Source organism: Erinaceus europaeus, chromosome 13, assembly GCF_950295315.1.
Source record: "Erinaceus europaeus chromosome 13, mEriEur2.1, whole genome shotgun sequence".
NCBI lineage: Eukaryota > Metazoa > Chordata > Mammalia > Eulipotyphla > Erinaceidae > Erinaceus > Erinaceus europaeus.
In genome coordinates this window covers 44,312,626-44,333,041 of record NC_080174.1, presented here as the reverse complement: position 1 = coordinate 44,333,041, position 20,416 = coordinate 44,312,626, and the positions used below count along the sequence as shown (strand labels likewise).

The following is a 20,416-nucleotide window of genomic DNA, read 5'->3' as shown; positions in this document are numbered from 1 at the left end:
TTGAACATGAAATAACTCGCCTAGGATCAGACTGCTAGCAAGTGACCAGGGATTCAATAAGAAGTGAACTCTTACTGGAAACTGAGCATTGGGACTGAGGAGACAGCAGAGTGGTGATGTAAAGATAAATAAATATAAAAAAAAATTCATGCTTCATGTTCCAAAGTCCATGGTTCAATCTTCAGCACCACCATAAACCAGAGTTGAGTAGTACTCTGGTAAAACAAAAAGAAGAAAAAGACAGAAAGAAAACTGAGCTTTAAATTAGAGACTGAATTAGTCTCTCAGCTCACATGGAGGAGAAAACAAAAGCTTATTGAGAACAAATTCCTTGCCTGAATCACATAGTCAGTTAGCTTCAGAGCTGAAATTTGAGTCCCGATTTGAGGCTTCCCAAGCTATGTAGAAGACTGAAGTTGATGTCTCTGGTTTGCTCCCATCACCCTCCTGCCCTCCCCATCCCCAATCTCTTTTATGTGACACTTGACATCATATTATCCATCACTCCCTCCCCCTGGGAACGCCCTCCTCCTCCAGTTTCCATGGCAGCACATCTTCCCCCATCCTCCCCCTGCTTCTCCAGCAGTTTCGCCCTCTCCGTGGTGGCTCCCAGCTATGGAAATCAGTGGGATCCCTAACTGGACCCCCAGTCTCTTCTGTCTCTTTATCGATACCACTAAAAGTTCAATCTACTTTTCTCTCTGGTTTTCTAACTCTGATCTTGCAAACAACACCACTTAAGAACAACTAATTACCCTATGTTGGCCCCCACACATTTTTTTTGTCATTGTTTTATTGGGGGCTTAGTGATTTACAGTACAGTTGTTATTATTTTTTTTTCATTATGTCCTCACAGCAACCCCACGAAGGACATTTGTTCACTTACAGGTAAAGAAACTAAGGCATAGGTGGGGAAAGCCAAGCTCTGACTCCAGTCTCAACCATTACTTCTACTACCAAGAAAAATAGCTATAAAAATGAGAGGACATTTTGAATACTGACGCAAAAATTTCCTCCCACCTCCTGAAGAGAGAGGAATAGAAATTTTGGGGGAAACCAGTCCTACTCCACAGTTCTCAGAGCCCTATGATGATCTAGAATTACACTGTCAACTTGGAGCTTTAAAACACATCACGTTCAGTACATTTCAAAATGTGAAGATTTAGGGAGCTTCAAAAGGAACAAAAGTTCATGAGGAATTGCCTTTTCCTGTCTATTTTTCCATCTGGATTTAAACCATCAAAAACTTCATTCCAGGGTTCCAGCCATTAAGGTTTTTTACTTCTACAATGCCTGAGATGTACTGGAAAGTTGAACTCTGGAGGTCCAGTGACCTGAGTTCTGCCACTGACAGGTCCTGTGACTTTAGAGTGAGTGATTTGACTGCTAGATGTCGCAGTACTTCTTGTCTAAAATAAAAGTAATACTCCTTCCCTGTTCCTGGGGAGGATGTAAGTTTGAGTTCTTGGCCACGCAAAGGGGAAACTTCATAGGTGGTGGAGCTGTGCTATAGTGTCTCACCTTCTATTTCTGTCTCTCATTCTCTATTAAAAGAAAAAAAAAGTGATTAAGGAGGTAGCACAGTGGATAAAGTGTCAGATTATCCAGCATGAGGTCAAATTCAACCCCCACTATCCCATGTGCGAGAGTTATGTTCAGGTTCCCTCTCCCTCTCCCTTTTTCTCTTAAATGAGTGAATTAGTCATTTATTTTTGCCAGAGCACTGCTCAGCTCTGGCTTATGGTGGTGCCGGTGATTAAACCTGGGACCTGGGCACTTCAGACATGAGAGTCTCTCTGCATAACCATTATGCTGTATCTCCAGCTCTAAATAAATATTTTTTGAAAACAAAATTTTTGAAAAGGAGTCCACCAGGAGTGGTAGAGTCACCCAGCCACAAAGCCCCAGAAAACAGACACATAGACAATAACCTTATTGGACATCTTGGGAGATGGCACAGTGGACAAAGCGTAGAACTCTTAAACATGAAGTCCCAAGTTCAATCCCCAGCCTTCTATGTACCAGAGTGATGCTTTGGTTTGTGTGTCCTCTCTCTGTCTCTGTCTCTGAATCTTCTCTCTCAAAAACTTTTAAAAACAAAAACCCATATATTGCACCAACATAAAGGAGGTGTTATGATAATATATAGGGCGTGTTTCAGGTTCTGGAACACAATAGTGGAGGAGGACCCAGGTGGGGGTTGGGGGACTAGAGTGTTTTGCAGAAAACTGAGAAATTTTACACACATATCAACTGTATTTACTGTCAACTAAAAACCATTAATTCCCTCCCCCACAAAAAAGAAAAGAAAAGAAAAAAAAAACCCGCTGGAAAAATAAGTTAAAGTGCTTGGCACAGAGCCCAGCACAAAGTTCGCAGTTAAGCTCTGTGCTCCAGATGCACGCAACTCCCCACCTCAGGCATGCCCAGTACATGCACATTTCCACACTGTTGCACAAATATGTTCCAGTACAAAGTTAGAAAAGGCACTTCCCAGTGACACCCTCCCTGGGGTTCCCTGTCACTACACACATCACAATGAAACACAATGATCTGTTTATGCTTTGTCTCCCAGAGCCCCAGTGTTCTGAGCAAAGGGTCACATCTGACTCACTTCCGAGTCCCAGTGCCCAACACAGACAACATGAAGTCAGTTTCAATACAAATCAGTTCTACCTTAAGTCACAAATGTGGTCTGAGCCCAGTCCCACTGACCCCAGAACAAATTTACATATGAGAAATGGTTATTTAAAAAAAAAAAAAGACAGCCAGATCTATCATAGCCATAGGAAATGGCAGTGACATGGAACAGTGCTAAGACAGACCTGTATTGTGAGGAGCTGAAGAGGACACAGTGCTTGCAAGGAAAATAAACAACCTGACTCCAGTTTCACTTTCTACAGGAGTCTTTGCTGCTTTCTAAATTGTTCCTTTTGTTTGATATGTCATTATGGTATTAGCAGATGGGGTATCCACGCGGTCCCCAATGTTGCTGACACATAAACCCCTGATTCAGAGAGAAGTGTCTGGTCGCTGGCTCCATTTGGATGGTAAAGGTGACCTTGGTGGACCAGGCCTAATGGCTTAGCAGGCAGGATCTGAATGCCGGGCTTGCTCCACGCCTTCCAGTGGCCTAGTGGAGCCTTTCCTGTGCCCTGTAAAGGAGGCTGTGCTCTGCCATGCAGGGCATCCCTACCTCTAAAGTGCCCAAAGTCCATCTTGGTGCCTAGGGCCCCAAGCCCCCTGACTGCTAATTCAGCCCCTGCTGGAGTGACAGTTTCTCAGATGATGGGAAAGGCTTTTGTTCCAAGAAAATGACTGTCAAAAGAAGTGTATTGTTTCTTTTTCTCTTGTTTGAGACAAAGACGTCAATTTCTTTCCATCTGTCCCAAAAAGGGAAAACATTAAATTTATTTTTACAAGGGATGTCAGCACAGTGCTTCCATAGGGAGTCAAGGGTGTATGGCTAAGGCAGTATCTGGGGGAAAGGGGGAGGAAGTGAAGCATTGGGGAGGCCCAGGGAACAAGGACAGATCTTGATCTGGGGAAGGGAAGGGCCATGAACACTAGATTGGGGGGTGAAGAGGAAGGGGCCCAAAACACTGAGCAACTGACAATAAAGACTTTATGTCTAGTTCTGGGTGAACCTCACCCCGAGTAGTTTAAAGAGTGGTGGCTAGAGCAGGTGAGAACTTGGGAAGCTGGGGTGAGGTGTGGCAGGAAGGGATATGAGAGCACAAAGTGATGCAAGCAGGGTGGTTATAAAAGCCCTTTACTAGGGGCCAGGTGGTGGCACACCTGGTTGAGCGCACATTACAATGCGCAAGGACCGGGGTTGGATCTCCCTGTCCCCACCTGCAAGGGGAAAGCTTCATGAGTGGTGAAACAGTGCTGCAGGTGTCTCTCTGTCTCTCTCCTTCGCTATCACCCCCCTTCTCTCTAGATTTCTGGCTGTCTCTATCCCATAAATAAGATAATTAATAAAATAAAAAGCCTTTTGTCTCTAGCTCTTTTGAAGTCAGGTGCCTGTGTGAGCAAGTCCAGTTCATTGGAAACACTAGGTACAGGAAGATGTTGGGAGAAGGGAGAAAGAAATTCATTTTTATTTTTCATTTTATTATTTATTTTACCAGAGTACTGCTCAGCCCTGGCTTTTGGTAGTATCTGGGATTGAACCCGGGACTCTGGAGCCTCAGGCATGAAAGTTGCATAAGCATCATGCTGTGCCCAAGGGAGAGAGGATTTCTTGGAGGTTCTTTTCAGGAGCCCAACGCCAGAAGCCAAGAGGAGGGAAGTCCACACTGGTCCTTTGGATACACTCACCGAGGCCCAGATGCATTTACTATCCACAGAGCTCTAACTGGTGTGGTCTTCTGTCCCCCAGCATCTCTGACCTAGAAGTCAGGTCAGGGTCTTGGGGACTCCAAAGTGTCTAATCTGATCTAAGGGCCATACTTCAAAGCAGAATCACACCCTACCTTCACTCCACCCAGCACCCCTTGGCATAGAGATAAGCCCCCACCTCCAATTTTGACACTGAAGGATCAGAAGCTTCATTGTTCCTTCCCTAGCCCACTTAGAACTTTACAACTTGGGGGAGGGGTTGGGGTGGGGTGGCGTGGGGTGGAGAAGCGACCTCAACGGAGGTCCTGTCCCACTCACTGCGCTATCCTGTGGCCACCACCCTGGTTCACTATGCCGCCCCAGGCCCCACTGGAGCTCAGTGCTAGAGACGTTTCTGCAATGCTGACGGGCATTCTTGCCCACTCCAAGGAAATGAAACAAGGTGTTCTATCTCTCTCTTCCTTGGGTCTCTCGCCTCCCTCGGTTTTTTTCTCTTTCTGGACCTGAACCTCGCCAAGTACCACACAGAATTCAGAACTCAGGGCTAACATTCTACTCCAGAACTGAGACCTCTACCTCCAGTACACAGATCTCATGGCCACGTCATGAGCTGTGCTCACAATTCCCCAGAGTCCCTCTCCACCTACAGGGAGGCACGATCTTGCAGCTCAGTTCTCCAGCCCCGTCCCCTCACACCAGTGCTGGGTTCCTGCAGGGGATCTTCAGGTCTCAGGCTGGACCCCCCCACTTCTGCCCGGCTGTCCCAAGACTGGGGCCCCGCCCACCTCCCAAACCCAGGCCCCAGCCCCCAGCCCCCTGCAGGCAGTGCCCTCAGCTCAGAGGCACCCAGCCCCTGAGCAGGGGTCTCCCCACGGCAAGGGCCCCTCTCTCAGACTCCATCCGCCTTTTCCGAAAGCAAGCCCCCTGGGGTCCCCGGCCCCGCCTCCACGAGACGGCTGTGATGGCGGAGTCGGGCCGGAGGGGGGCGCAGCGGCCGGCTCTCTCGGCTCAGGCGGCGGCGCCCCCGCCCGGCCCGTCGGACGGCGTGCAGGCGGTGACCCGCTCCCGGGCCGTGGCTTCGCGCGCGCGGCTGAAGCTGCGGGGCTCCGGGCGGCCGCAGGGCGCGCGGCAGAGCTGGCGGAAGCAGCGCTTGAAGTTCTCGTCGAGGAAGGCGTAGAGCACAGGGTTGAGGCTGCTGTTGGCGTAGCCCAGCGCGATGCACAGGTGCAGCGCCGCCACCACCAGCGGGTCGCGGCGGTCGATGTCCACCAGCGTCCAGACGATGACGAAGATGTGGATGGGCGCCCAGCACACCACGAAGGCGCCCACCACCACCAGCACCATGCGCGTGATGCGCCGCAGGCTGCGGTCCTTCTCCTTGGAGCCCGACAGCAGGCGCACGCTGCGCAGGCGCAGCAGCATCAGGCCGTAGCAGACGGTGATGATGAGGATGGGCACCACGAAGGCCAAGAGGAACACGCAGATCTTGGTCACCGTGTCCCAGTACCAGCTGGGGTTGGGGAACTGGAGCATACACACCACTGCACCATCTGCAACCAGCAGACAAGGAAAGATAGACAGTTGGTGAAGGTATTGTGGACCTAAGGTACTCTGCCTGTGCATGGCCCCTCACCCCCTGACCCCCAGCTTCGCCTCCTCCTGATCAAGGTGATTCTTCATCCTGGAATGTTCTCTTTGGAATCTGCATCTGATGAACTCTTATTCATCCATAAAGATCCTGGTCGGATCCTCCTAATCAAGGAGACCTCCGTTATGTTCTCTCCTAGCCCCTCTATACGTCACCATGGAGAGCAACAGTGATATCATTTATCACAAACCCACTAAATTCCAGTCATTGTGATAAAAACACCCCACACAGCTCCACACAGCTCCAGTGGGGACAATACAGCTAAGATTGAAAGAACACAGATTTTGCTGTGTCATGTGACTCTGGGCAAATCATCCAACCTCTGTGAAAACTGCTATAAAGTGGGATCCAGTACTTAATCCTCAAGGGCTGTTGTGAGGTTTAAAGGGGCTAAGACATGTAAAGTATCAGAATGGAGCTCAGGATCTTTCATGTATCTCACGGGGCAAACAGATGTGGGAGTTCAGAAGTCAGGGCTAGGACTACCAAGGCAGAGCTCAGTTTAATAAGAACTTGCTGACTGCAAGGCTTGTTGAGAAATAAGAGGGGACATCCATAATGAAGGGAGCTCTCCATTATTAGAAAGTGGGTTTGGGCTACAGGAGTACCTTAGGGGATGCCCTGGGATTCAGACAGAGGGCTGGAAACTGGCCAAGAGGGACTCCCAAGAGCTCTTGAAATTCTGGGTCTGAGGAGATACACAGTGGATTTGGTGTATGAGTTGTGAGAAACAGACTGGGGACCCACAGGACATCCGACTGATAGGAATCCCAGTAACGATTCAGTCAACTGACCTAACTGTACAGATGGCAAAATCAAGCTCAGTGAGAGAGCACTTGTCCAAAGTCATACAGTAAGTGGCATACATAGCCAGCAGTGCTAATGGCACACAGTGGGACACTATGTGTGTTTTGGTTTGCGAGAAAAGGAGTGAATGAATGAGACAGAGAGAGAGAGAGAGAGAAAGAGTACTGAGGAGTCCCATCTGGCCCAGCCTCCACCAGAGCTGCAATAAATGGCCTGTAAAGTGAAGACTGACAGAAATGAGGCCCAACTGCTGAGTCTAAATCAGTCTCTCAAAACACTACCTAAGGACACCAGAGGATTTATGGTTGTGAGGGTCAGGCACTGCTAAGAAGCATTCTCAAAACTTGTTCCTGGGAGTCAGGCAGTAGTGCAGTGGGTTAAGCGCATGTGGCGCAAAGGGCAAGGACTGGCATGAGGATCCTGGTTCGAGTCCCCTGGCTCCCCACCTGCAGGGGAGTCGCTTCACAGGCAGTGAAGCAGGTCTGCAGGTGTCTTTCTTTCTCTCCCTTTCTCTGTCTTCCCCTCCTCTCTCCATTTCTCTCTGTCCTATCTAACAACGACAACATCAGTAACAACAATAATAACTACAACAACAATAAAAAAGACAACAAGGGTAACAAAAGGGAAAATAAATAAATAAAATAAATAAAAAACACCTGTTCCCCTCTTCCACCCACAGCACTAAACCTCTGCAAACCTCCATTTCAGTGACCTTAAGCAGTGACAAAAATGGGGGCAGGAGCCATGGGGTCTAGGATGAGCTCCATAAAGTACCTGGCTATGTGACCTTAAGTAAATCACCTGATTTCTCTGATCCTTGTGTGGTCTTTCTTCCTTTCCTTTCCTTTTCTTCCCTTTCCTTTCCTTTTCCTTCCTTCCTTCCTTCCTTCCTTCCTTCCTTCCTTCTTTCCTTCCTTCCATTCTTTTAGTAGCAAATGGAGGTAGGATTTTTGTATTTTTTCCACAGACTTAATAATAATTCTAATAGCAATTATTTATTGTATCTTGGGAATGAGTCATACCTCATTCTAATATTTTACACATGCATTCATATTTAACATTATCAATATCCTACAATATAGTGTGACTCAGATAGGTCAATTAGTGACCAGTATCTTTGGTACCCTGCTAAAGTACTTTTCTCACTTTCTGACATCAAGTTGAGGCCACATGACCATCTATCATCAGGAAAAGATGGGCCATGACACTTAAAAACGGTTGTACTTTTGGGCTGTCAAGATAGTTACACTGGGTAGTGCATCTATTTTGCTATATGCATAAACCACTTTTGAGCTTGGCTTCCACCTCACTGGAGGAAGCTTCAATGTTGTGGCCTCATTCTTGCTCTCATGTTCTCTTTCCCTTTCCTTCTCTCCCTGTTTTTCTATCTGAAAAAGTCATCCTGTAGTGGAATGCTAAATGCCTAAAGATGATTTTAAAAATAAATAATATATAAAAAAGACTTTACTTTTTTCATCACCCCCTCTCCACATTCTTCTGCTGAGCAGATGTCAGCAGTGGAAGATTCTGAATCATCATTTAGAGTTTGAGTCCCCAAACTGTGGAATGGAGTTACCTTCTCTTAGCCACACTGGACTGTGATGTGAGTTAGAAGCAAATAGTGTTAAATCATTGAGCTTTATAGATTGTTACAGCAACTACCCTGACTAGTACGGGTAGTTAAAACAATGATGACCATTTTGCTCTGAGGGATATTATCAGTTTGCACATGTCTATCATTCTCTAAAGGTCATTCTCTAGGCCTTCATTCTCTAGGCCTTCCTTTGGCCACCTGGGTCAATGAGAGTGAAAGGGAGTTTGGGATGGGGCTACAGATCTTATGACCTTCACTGCTCACTGGTCAGTGACACCCTCACCCCACTGACCTATCTTCCCATACGTCATTTATCCGTACACTCCTGGTCATCTACTACATGTACACAGATCAGCCATCCACAATCCCATGTCTAATTTTCCTTTGGTCAGCAATCCAAATGACCATGGCCAATCATTCATGCTCACAAGAGCCAACACCTCCCATTGGCTGAGAATTCACAACCCTGTTAGCTGACCACCCACATCCCTACTGGCCAGCCAGCCATACTTTCAATAATCAGCAACCTGCATGCCAACTAGAAGTGATCTGGAAACCCAGAGATCAATGTGCTGCTTCCTGTATTCAGGCTCCCTCACTTACTCACCTCGAGGACGGGTCACAGCCATGACCATGATGGGTACACCGATACCAGAGGCTAGCACCCAGATGCAGATGTTGATCAGCTTGGCCTTGGCAGGTGTGCGAAAGTCCAGGGCCTTGACTGGGTGGCAGACAGCAATATAGCGGTCGACACTCATCATGGTGAGTGTGAAAATGCTGGTGAACATGTTGTAGTAATCAATGGAGAGCACAGCCTTGCAGAGCAGCTGCCCGAAAGGCCACGTCTGCATTAAATATTTGGCACTCTGGAAGGGCAGCGTGCTGGTGGCTAATGCATCAGCCAAGGCCAGGTTGAAAATGTAGATGTTGGTTGCTGTCTTCATCTTAGTGTACCTTAAACAAGGAAACACAGGTGTCATCATTTCATTTTGCATCTTTCAGTTTCACATAAGACCCAAGGAGGTGAAATGAAGTTCCCCATGTCACATGAAAGGTCAGAGGCAGAGGTGGGACAAAAAGTCTTTAACTATCTGACTCAGTGTCATTGACTTTTTTTTTTTTTTTTTTACCAGAGCACTGCTCAGCTCTGGCTTATGGTGGTACAGGGCATTGAACCTGGGATTTTAGAACCTTATGCATGAGAATCTCTTTGCATACCATTATGCAATCTCTACCTCCACCCTCAGTGTTACTCCTTTCCACTATCACAAACACAAAATTATTTCTTTGACTGTGTGTGACTTTGACAAAAGATATTTATCTTCTGAGGACAGCATGGTTCAAGATAAGTCTGGGCTCCAGGGGAAAACAGGTCTAGGTTCCAACCCCACGTCTACACAGCAGTAGCTTATTAGTTGAATGGTTCTGGACTTATAATCTGGGGTCTCTTAAGTCTCAGTGTCTAGGGCTGTAAAAAAGAGAAGAGGAGTAATGCAGTAACCAATTTCATAGAGTTGTGAAGTTTTCTGAGATCAGATAGCACTTGGCTCTGAGTTTAAATCATGGTATGTATATGATAACTGCTATTATTCTTCAGATCTGAAGAATGAAGCTGGGGGCTAGATCAGAGTCTCTGTGGTCTCTATCTCTTACTTGGCCTTTTGAAAGTATGATTAGCCAGCTCTGGAGAAGACACTATGCTTAACAGACTGTCTGATACCTTAGAACCTTGGAATATCCTGCATATAGACGAGAGTTCTCAGTCCTTTCTCTGGTCCCAGCAGACTGTCTAAACCACATGTATCTTGAAACACTCAGCTGTGGGGAAAAGGATCAGGTGGAAGTGTCACAACCTCAACCAGGGCATGAGCCCAAGTGTCCAAGTCCAACGTCTGTAACCAAGCCCTGCACCCCAGAACCTCTCCATCATGCCTCCATGTTTTGTACTGCCACACAGCTGTATGCTCTACAGCTGGTCCCTTGTTTAGTCAACATTTACTGTCATAATCCTTCTGGTAGCAGGGCTGGGACTGGGCATGAGACTGGAAAAGACTGCTGACACTGGAGCACACTGCCCAGTAGTGAGATCACCACAGAGACACATAGGGATGAGAGAGAGAGATAAGGACTGCTACCATGCTCCTGGAATGACCTGAGAAACCCATAGAAGGAATGCATGAGCAAACCTTCAAGTGGGGAACTCTGGCTCAAGGCCCAGCATCTTACAGAAACACCACAGCACTAGGAAAACTCCATGGATGGTGGTGCAGTGCTGTGGTATCTCTCCCTTTCTGCCTCTCTCTCTGAAATAAAAAGAAAGGAAAATAAAATGTTAGCCCAGGAGTGTTAGAATCACATAAATATGAGGCCTTGGCTCTGCAGAGAGAGAGAGAGAGAGACAGAGAGACAGAGAGAGACAGACAGACAGACAGACAGACTAAGAACTCGCTTAAGAATTACCAAGGGGGTCGGGCGGTGGCGCAGTGGGTTAAGCGCATGTGGCGTAAAGCGCAGGGACCGGCATAAGGATCCCGGTTCGAGCCCCCGGCTCCCCACCTGCAGGGGAGTCGCTTCACAGGCGGTGAAGCAGGTCTGCAGGTGTCTATCTTTCTCTCCCCTTCTCTGTCTTCCCCTCCTCTCTCCATTTCTCTCTGTCCTATCCAACAACGAATTGCGTCAACAAGGGCAATAATAATAACCACAACGAAGCTACAACAAGGGCAACAAAAGGGGAAAAAAAAAAAGGCCTCCAGGAGCGGTGGATTCATGGTGCAGGCACCGAGCCCAGCAATAACCCTGGAGGAGGAAAAAAAAAAAAAAAAGAATTACCAAAAGGGGGGTGGGGGGGGGGGGTCGGGAGGTGGCGCAGTAGGTTAAGCGTGTGTGGCGCAAAGCCTAAGGACCGGAGTAAGGATCCCGGTTTGAGCCCCCGGCTCCCCACCTGCAGGGGAGTCGCTTCACAGGCAGTGAAGCAGGTCTACAGGTGTCTGTCTTTCCCTCTCTCTGTCTTCCCCTCCTCTCTCCATTTCTCTCTGTCGCATCTAACAACGACAACATTAACTACAACAACAATGAAAAACAACAAGGGCAACAAAAAGGGAAAATAAATTTAAAAAAAAAAAGAAAGAATTACCAAAAGAACCTATGAGAAATGTAAATTCTTGGACACCCCCCCCCCCAGGTCAGTCACATCTTAATTATGGAAAAGAGGATTGAGAATCTTCACCTTGAATTACTCTCCACCAAGTGAGTTTCACGGACTTTAAAGTTTGAGAAACACTGTGTAACTCAAACCCCATGTTGGGGAAAAGACAGAAAAACCAGAGCCTAAGCTGGATGCACGGATCACCCAAAGTCCCAGAGTGACAGTGGCAGAGCTGCAGTGAGAATTTAGACTTCCTGCTTTCCAAAATAGGGTTCGTTCTCCCTCTCTCTCTCTCTCTCTCTCACCACACAATGTGTTTCTAGAGCCCTGGTCTATCCTGTGTACCCATCCTGGATGGCCAGGGTGGTATATACTCACCGTGTTTTGAATGACTGAATGAACTTATAGCAGCAAAGGCTGCACCTTCATAATATGCAAATTTTCCTTCGTTTGAAAAAATGAACTCACACTCATGGCCCTCTGGGCTCAGCATCTGTTCCCTTCCCTCCCAAAATAGCTGTTATTTGCCCTGGGATTGGAGAAGCAAAAAAGTTTTGCTGGGAGACAGCAGAATTGCAAGTCTTGGGAAGTCTGTCTTCAGCGGGTTGCGGGATCACAGCTGTGTAGGAGGCGGTCTCAACCCCACAGCTGACTCGTCTAATTTCGCTTCTTTTACGCAGAACAATTAGAGGCTGTTCTTTGCCTGCTATTTTGATTTGTGAAAGGTCCTTCAATTCCCAGAGGGGACTGGGATGCTAGGAAGTAGGTGATGAAGCTGCTGTAGCTGGTCCAGGCAGGGCTGGCTGGTATGGCAGGCTGAGCCCCACAGCTCCCTCCTCGCAGGCCTCCTCTGCCCTCCACCCACAGCTAACTGGTAGCCAAGCCCTGTCCGTTTTGGCCTTCTTAGTTGGAACCTGCCACTCACTCTCCTGTTCCCAACCCCCAAGTGGCTCCACTAACAACCCTAGACAGTGGTGGGCTCCTGAGGTCTTAGCTCCCAGGACCTTCCATTGACTCATGGCCGCCTCATCACTGGCTTCTGTGCCATTCCTTTGACACAGCAAGCCCTTTCCCACCTAAGGATCTATAGACTGTTGCTCTCTCTGCCTGGAACCCTCGAGTTCCAAATTATTATTTTTAATTTGTTTATATTTATTTTTCCCTTTTTGTTGCCCTTGTTATTTTCTATTGTTGTAGTTATTATTGTTGTTGATGTTGTCATTGTTAGATAGGACAGAGAGAAATGGAGAGAGGAGGGGAAGACAGAGAGGGAGAGAGAAAGACAGACACCTGCAGACCTGCTTCACCGCTTGTGAATCGACTCCCCTGCAGGTGGGGAGCTGGGGTTTGAACCGGGATCCTTACGCTGGTCCTTGTGCTTTGCACCATGTGCGCTTAACCCGCTGCGCTACCACCGACTCCCTGAGTTCCAAATTCTACGTGATTTTAGATAGATTCTGTCCACTGCTGAGTCGTGGCACCCTATACTTATATTTATTTCCAAGTACAATTTTTTGTTTTTCCTGGAGGTGACAATTGCCTCTTTTTTCTCCATTTGCTTAGTTCCCTAAATATATTGCTGAATCTCCCTCCAACACTGCAGCAGGCCTGTAAGATACATTTCTCATGCAGTCACATGATCAGTCAGTTCCTTTTGTTATCTAAGTGGTCTACTTTCCTCCTTTTTTTCCCTTTTCTTTCCTTACGATTTATTTTATCGGGGGCTGGGTGGTAGCGCAGCATATTAGTTCGAGCTCCAACTCCCCACTTGCAGGGGGTTCACTTCACAAGCAGTGAAGCGGGTCTGCAGATGTCTATCTTTCTCTTCCCCTCCTCTCTTGATTTCTCTCTGTCCTATCCAACAACAGTAACAATAACAACAAGGGCAACAAAAATGGAGAAAATGGCCTTCAGGAGCAGTGTATGTCTCAGTGTATGTAATATGAGCCCCAGCAATAACCCTGGAGGCAAAAAAGAAAAAAACGATTTATTTTATTAATGGAAGAGAAAGAGAACCACATACACACAAGTCTAACATGCTACGTACAGTACCTCTTAAGTTGCAGGTTCCTCTTTCAACCTAGGACTGATTACTTTCTAGACCAGATGCAGACCTATCCTCCATGTTACAGCACCTGTTTCCTGGCATTCAAGTCCTTTCTACTATGGTTTATGCCTTCATTTGGTAGGGTACACCTTCAGTAACATCCTAAGGATGGACACACACGAAGTACATTTTTAAATATTTATTTATTTAGGATAAAGCAGACACTGAGAGGGAAGAGAGAGATAGGAAGGGAGTAGGGAGGGAGGGAAGGCGTGAAGAAGACCTGTAACATTGTTTCACCTCTCATGAAGCTTCCCTGCTTTGGGTAGGGGCTTGAACCTGGGCCCTTGTGCACTGTAATATTCAACCAGGTGCGCCACCACCAGGCCCCTTATGATTACCTCTTTATCCTTAGTATTCCGACACATTGTGAAGATATGCCTAAAGGCAGGCCTTTTTCTTCTTTTCTTTTCTCCCTTTCTTTCCTTCTTTCTTTTATTCCCCCCCCCCCTTTGCCTCCAGGGTTATTGCTGGGGCTCAGTGCCTGCACTATGAATCCACTGTTTCTGGCAGCCATTTTTTCCCCCCGTTGTTGCCATCATTGTTGTCGTTGCTAGATAGGACAGAGAGAAATGGAGAGAGGAGGGGAATACAGAGAGGGGGAGAGAAAGATAGATGCCTGCAGACCTGCTTCACCGCCTGTGAAGCGACTCCCCTGCAGGTGGGGAGCTGGGATCCTTGCACTTCTCACTACATGTACTTAACCCAGTGCACTACCACCTGGCCCCATCTTTTCTCTTTTTATTTTATTTTTGAGTGTTTGACAGATTTTTTAAATTCTTTTTTGCATTATCTTTATTTATTGAATAGAAACAGCCAGAAATTGAGAGGGAAGGAAGTGGTAGAGAAGGGGGGGGGGGCTGGGAGGTGGTATAGCGGGTAAAGTGTTGGACTCTCAAGCATGAGGTCCCAAGTTCAATCCCCAGCGCACATGTACTAGAGTGATGTCTGGTTCTTTTTTAATCTCTCTCCCCCTATCTTTCTGATTAGTAAATAAATAAAATATATTAAAAAAGAGGAAGAGAGACACCTGCAACACTGCTTCATCACTCACAAAGCTTTCCCCCTGCAGGTGGGGACAGGGCCTCAAACCCATGTCCTTGTGCATTGTAAAATGTGTACTCAATCAGGTGTGCCACCACCCAGCCCCTACAGCTTTTTTCTTATTAGTGATTTAATAATGATTAACAAGATTATAAGACAACAGGGGCACAATCCCATAGAATTCCCACCACTAGAGTTCTGTAGCTCATCTCCTCCACTGGAAGTTTCCCTGTTCTTTATCCCTCTGGTAGTATGGGCCAAAATTCTTTATGGGGTGCTGAAGGTCTGGGTTCTGTAACTGCTTCTCCACTGAACATGGACATTGGTAGGTCGATCCATACCTGGAGCTTGTTTCTATCTTTCCCTAATGGGATAGGGCTCTGGAGAGGTGGGGTTCCAGGACACATTGGTGAGGTCTGAGAGAAAGAGACAGAGACAGAGACAGACCTGCAGCACTGTTTACCACTCATGAATCTTCCCCACTACAAGTGGGGACCAGGGGCTTGAACCTGGGTCCTTGCACATTATAACATATGTGCTCTACCAGGGGCACCATTCCTTTTTCTTCTTTTTCTTTTTCTCCTCCTCCTCCTCTTCCTCTTCTCCCCCCTCCATTTTTGTGGTGCTGGTGTCGGACATTAAACTCAGGGTTTCACAGTGTATTCTGATGAGACACCTCACTGATACAGTTTTAAAAATGTGCAAGAATGAGATAAGGAGACAGAGAGAGTGCACAAAACACTGTCTACCGTCCATGAAGTTTATCTGATTTGTTTGTTGCTCTCATATGGTGTGGGGATCAAACCCAGGGCCTCATGCAGACACCCTAAAGCTGGGCTACCTCCCTGCCCCTGGGGCTCTTGTTTTCTTTTCTCTGTGATGTTTTATTCAATGCCCATATGAATAGGATAACTTGATATTCCTTAAGTAGCAAGCTCTGAATTAGGCAACTGCTCTGTGTGAGACCATGAGTGGCAGTTTATATAGTAATCTAGGTTCTATCCAGGACCATGAGTATGTATTAGAATCTCTTAACCTAGCAGCAACCAAAAGGAAAAAGAGACTAGGTAAACACAGTCGTAAAGTGCTTTACATAATTGCAAGTAAGAAGCAGTTAAAAATCTAACTATACAGTCTACTTCTTTTACATCCATTATAGCCTTGCAAGTAGGAGGCCTAAAAAAATACTAAGCCAGGGAGATAGCATAATGGTTATGCAAAGGACTTTCATACCAAGGCTCCAAAAATTCTAGCTTCAATCCTCCACACCTTAAGCCAGAGCTAAACAGTGCGGGGGGTGGGGGGGTAGTTGGGGGGGGGCGCAGAGGTGAAAACTCAGAATTAGGGCTGGAGAAACAGCATAATGGTTATGCAAAAAGACGTTCATGCCTGAAGCACCAAAGGTCCCAGGTTCAATCCCTAGCACCACTATAAGCCAGAGTTGAGCAGTGCTCTGGTAAAAAAAATAAAAAATAAAAAAATAAAAAAGAAGAAGAAAGAGAAGGAGAAGAGAAAAGAAGAAAAGAAAAAATAGGGAGCTGGGTGGTGGTACACCCCATTAAGCACACACAGTACTAAGCACAAGGACCTGCACAAGGATCCAGGTTTGAGCCCCTGGCTCCTCACCTTTGGGTGGGTGGGGGGAGGTGCTTCACAAGTAGTGAAGCAGGTCTACAGGTGTTATCTTTCTCTCTGCCCCCCTTCAATTTCTCTCTGTCCTATCCAATAAAATGGTAAAAAAATGGCCACGAGGAGCAGTGGATTCATAGTACTGGCACTGAGTCCCAGAGATTACCCTGGAGGCAAAAAAGAAAAAGAAAGAAAGAAAGAAAGACAAATAAACAAACAAAAAATCCTCAGAATTATTCTTCTCTATGGAAATCTTCAGTAAAAGGTGAAAGAGTTATATATGATCATTTTTATTAAGACCTCTCTGATGGAAGATTAGTGTCCTTCAATATGAAATAAGTCTCATGTCATTTTCAAAAATATGCATTTACTTAGAGAGAGCAGAGAAAATGGCAGAGAAATACTGTTCTGTCATTTGATTTTACCTGAAGATAGAACCTGACACTTTATTCATGCAAGTCCTGCCCTCTATCAGTGAGCCACCTCCCTTCTCGTCTCACATTTTTTGTTTGTTTGGGTGGTTTGATTTTTACTTTGTTAGGGGAAATATGACTTACAAGACAGCTGTTGTCACATCTGTACAACTTCTTACTTCCCAGTGGTAGGTCTTAGCACACCACACCTATCACCAGCCACATCTACATTTTCACCTTAGTGTGAAGTGGGTCTCTAAAGCCCATTCTGTGCTCTCTTGCCTCTCCCTTTAGAGTTCTGGGATCTGTGCGTCTAGTCTAAATTTCACCATGCTTTGTCTTTCTTTGTTTCATGAGTTCCATCTATGAAGGCTCACATCACTTTTCAGAAAGCCATTTTCCTCAGCTTTCTCTAAAAAAGCCCTTAGGGGAGTCGGGCTGTAGCGCAGCGGGTTAAGCGCAGGTGGCGCAAAGCACAAGGACCGGCATAAGGATCCGGTTCGAACCCCGGCTCCCCACCTGCAGGGGAGTCGCTTCACAGGCGGTGAAGCAGGTCTGCAGGTGTCTATCTTTCTCTCCCCCTCTCTGTCTTCCCCTCCTCTCTCCATTTCTCTCTGTCCTATCCAACAACAACAACAACAATAACTACAACAATAAAACAATAAGGGCAGCAAAAGGGAATAAATAAATAAATAAAATAAATATTAAAAAAAAAAAAAAAAAAAGCCCTTAGTCAGATATTTGGCCTTCTTAATTGGTCCTCTAATTTTTCTTCTTCTTTTTTTTTTTAATCTTTCCTATTTTTCATCTTCTTGTCTTTTAGGTACATCCTCTGGGAAATTTTATTTTCATTATCTCAGCCTTTAAAAAATTTTTTTATATTTATTTATTTTCCCTTTTGTTGTCCTTGTTTTTAATTATTGTTGTAGTTATTATTGTTGTTGTTACTTATGCTGTCATTGTTGGATAGGACAGAGAGAAATGGAGAGAGGAGGGGAAGCCAGAGAGGGAGAGAGAAAGACAGACACCTGCAGACCTGCTTCATCGCCTGTGAAGCGACTCCCCTGCAGGTGGGGAGCCTGGGACTCGAACTGGGATCCTTACTCTGGTCCTTGCGCTTTGTGCCACGTGTGCTTAACCCGCTGCACTACCGCCCGACTCCCTATCTCAGCCTTTTTATTGGCTTTGGTTGTTGTTACTGTTGGCTCTCGTGTTTCATTTTCCTAGTGCCCTTCTCCTTTTAATACAGCATTTATAACACCTTATTTCATAGCTATAATGCCTATTCTTTTATCTCTGAGCATACTAATAATTTATGCTTTGTATTTTCTTCTGCTCTCCCCATTGTCTATTTTGTTTGTTTTTTCTGCCAAGGTTATTGCTGGGCCTCTGTATCTACAAGACTGTACATCTCCCTGTGGACTCTTCTGTTGTTAATGAGAAAGAGAGGAGAGAGAGAGAACACAGAGCATCACTCTGGCACATAGGATGCCAGGGGTTGAACTTGGGACCTCATGCTTGAGAGTCCATCATCACCACCTGGAGCTATCTTCCTTCCTCTCTTCTTTGCTTTCTCTTCCTCTCTCTTCCTTTCTTCTCCTTTTTTAAAATATTTATTTATTCCCTTTTATTGCCCTTGTTGTTTTATTGTTGTAGTTATTATTATTGTCGTCATTGTTGGATAGGACAGAGAGAAAGGGGGAAGACAGAGAGGGGGAGAGAAAGACACCTGCAGACCTGCTTCACCGCTTGTGAAGCAACTCGCCTGCAGGTGGGGAGCCAGAGCTCGAACCGGGATCCTTACACTAGTCGTTGCGCTTTGCGCCACCTGCGCTTAACCTGCTGCGCTACAGCCGGACTCCCTCTTTTCTCCTTTCCTTTTGTGAAAGAGGGTTGGAGACAGACACAGAGAAGGAGAGGCAACACAGACCACTTCACCATTTGTGAGGCTTTCTTATACAGGTGTTCCTATCTGGTGGCTGGAGGGTTCAAATTTGTGCATGGTAAAGTATGTGCTCCACCAGGTAAACTAATTCCCTTTCCCTTGCTTTAAAAAAAATCTTTCTTCTATTTGGTAGGACAGAGAGCAATTAAGGGTGGAGGAGGATATAGAGAAGTAGAGAGACAGACAATTGCATCATTGCTTCACCACTTGTGAAGCTTCCCTCCTGTAGCAGAGACCTAAGGGCTTGAATGTGGGTCCTTGCCTCATGGTAATGTGTGTACTCAATCTGTTGCACCACTGCCTGGCTCCAGCCTGTTGCTCTTTTTTAAAGATATATTCATTTGAGGGGTGAGGGGAAGAGCGAGCGATACCATGGCACCATTCCATCATATGCAGTGCCATGGATGGAACCTGGGGTCTCGGGAATGAAAGTCCTGCTCTTTACCTGATGCACCACTGCTCCAGCCTTGGCCTTCATCTTTTATCCTGGAGATAAAATACATTCATACAAATTCTATATTCATACAAATATCTGGTCACCTGTGACTAAAATTTCATCATTTTTTTCTTCACTTATTGTTTGTGATTAATAGCAGGCTACAAGATTGTTTCCCATACCAATCATCTCAGTTCTGTGTTCTCATCCTGCCATCTCCCAAAGATAACCACTATAGTTCTCATAAGTCTTAGAAGAAATTTGCTTCCTTCTGATATAAAAGTTGATCTTTGAGTGAAGCACTAATTGGCAGCTGTGTGTGTGTGTGTGTGTGTGTGTGTGTGTGTGTGTACACTGTCAACTGGTGGGCTCTATGGCAGTAGTACTAAACAAAGATCTACCTTTATACTGAGGGATCTCTGTTCATAGGTCTCATCTCTGGGACATGCAAAAAAGAATCCTTCCACAGCTTGGGAGGTGAAGCAGTAGATAAAGTATTGGACTCTCAGACATGAAGTCCTGAATTTGATTCCCAGCACTGCATATGCCTGAGTGATGCTCTAATTCTCATTCTTTCTCTTGTTAATAAATAAGCAAGTTTGTTTGTTTTAGAGAAAAGAATCCTCCTGGAGCTCCAGTGGTTCAATCGGTTAACATGCAGTACTTATACAGAAAAGAATCCTCCTATCTCCTGCTGAGGGAGCACATTTCTGACTGTAAGGGTTCAGGTAGTAGAGCTGGAGAAGAGATCCAGGAACCCCCCAATTTTCTATTTGAGGCTTACCTGTAGAGTGGGAAAATGCCTCTAGGCTCCCCAACTCGTATGCCACACAACCCAATGATTTCTCTTTCATTTTGTGGAAGATCAGTATTTTTTTCCTAGATAATTTAATTTGGGAGAAGCCTGAACTTAGGACTATCAGACACAGAACAGGTCAGAGGAAGTTGAGTAGAGTAATTAACCAGAATTGGGAGCTGCAAAAAAAACAGGACTCTTCTTTTTTTTTTTTTTTAAAACAGGACTCTTCTACACTGTTGGCAGAAATGGAAAATGGTACAAGTGCTGTGGAAAAAGGCATAAAGCACGGAAGTTAAAAACATAAAAATAGGGGTGAAGGTAGGTAGTATAATGTTTATGCAAGGAGACCCCCATGCCTGAGGCTCTGAAGTCCCAGGTTCAATCCCCTGCACCACCATAAGCCAGAGCTGAGTAATGCCCTAATATGTGTGTGTGTGTGTGTGTGTGTGTGTGTGTGTGTGTATAAACAAGATATTGATGAGAATGTTTGTTCTTTATTTTG

At 45.9% G+C, this 20,416-nt stretch overlaps 1 protein-coding gene across 2 annotated transcripts in view; it reads right to left on the bottom strand.

The window, feature by feature from the left end:
- Positions 1-1,749: 1,749 nt before the first annotated feature.
- Positions 1,750-20,416, bottom strand: part of OPRD1 (opioid receptor delta 1) — a 62,778-nt gene continuing 44,111 nt past the window's right edge. For both annotated transcript variants that reach the window (XM_007522438.2, XM_060205673.1), the window contains exons 2-3: positions 9,001-9,350; positions 1,750-5,894 (exon numbers count right to left, since the gene is read on the bottom strand). In XM_007522438.2, coding sequence (XP_007522500.1) covers positions 5,353-5,894; positions 9,001-9,350 — 892 coding nt within the window. In that variant the 3' untranslated portion in view covers positions 1,750-5,352. The remainder of the gene's footprint in view (positions 5,895-9,000; positions 9,351-20,416) is intronic.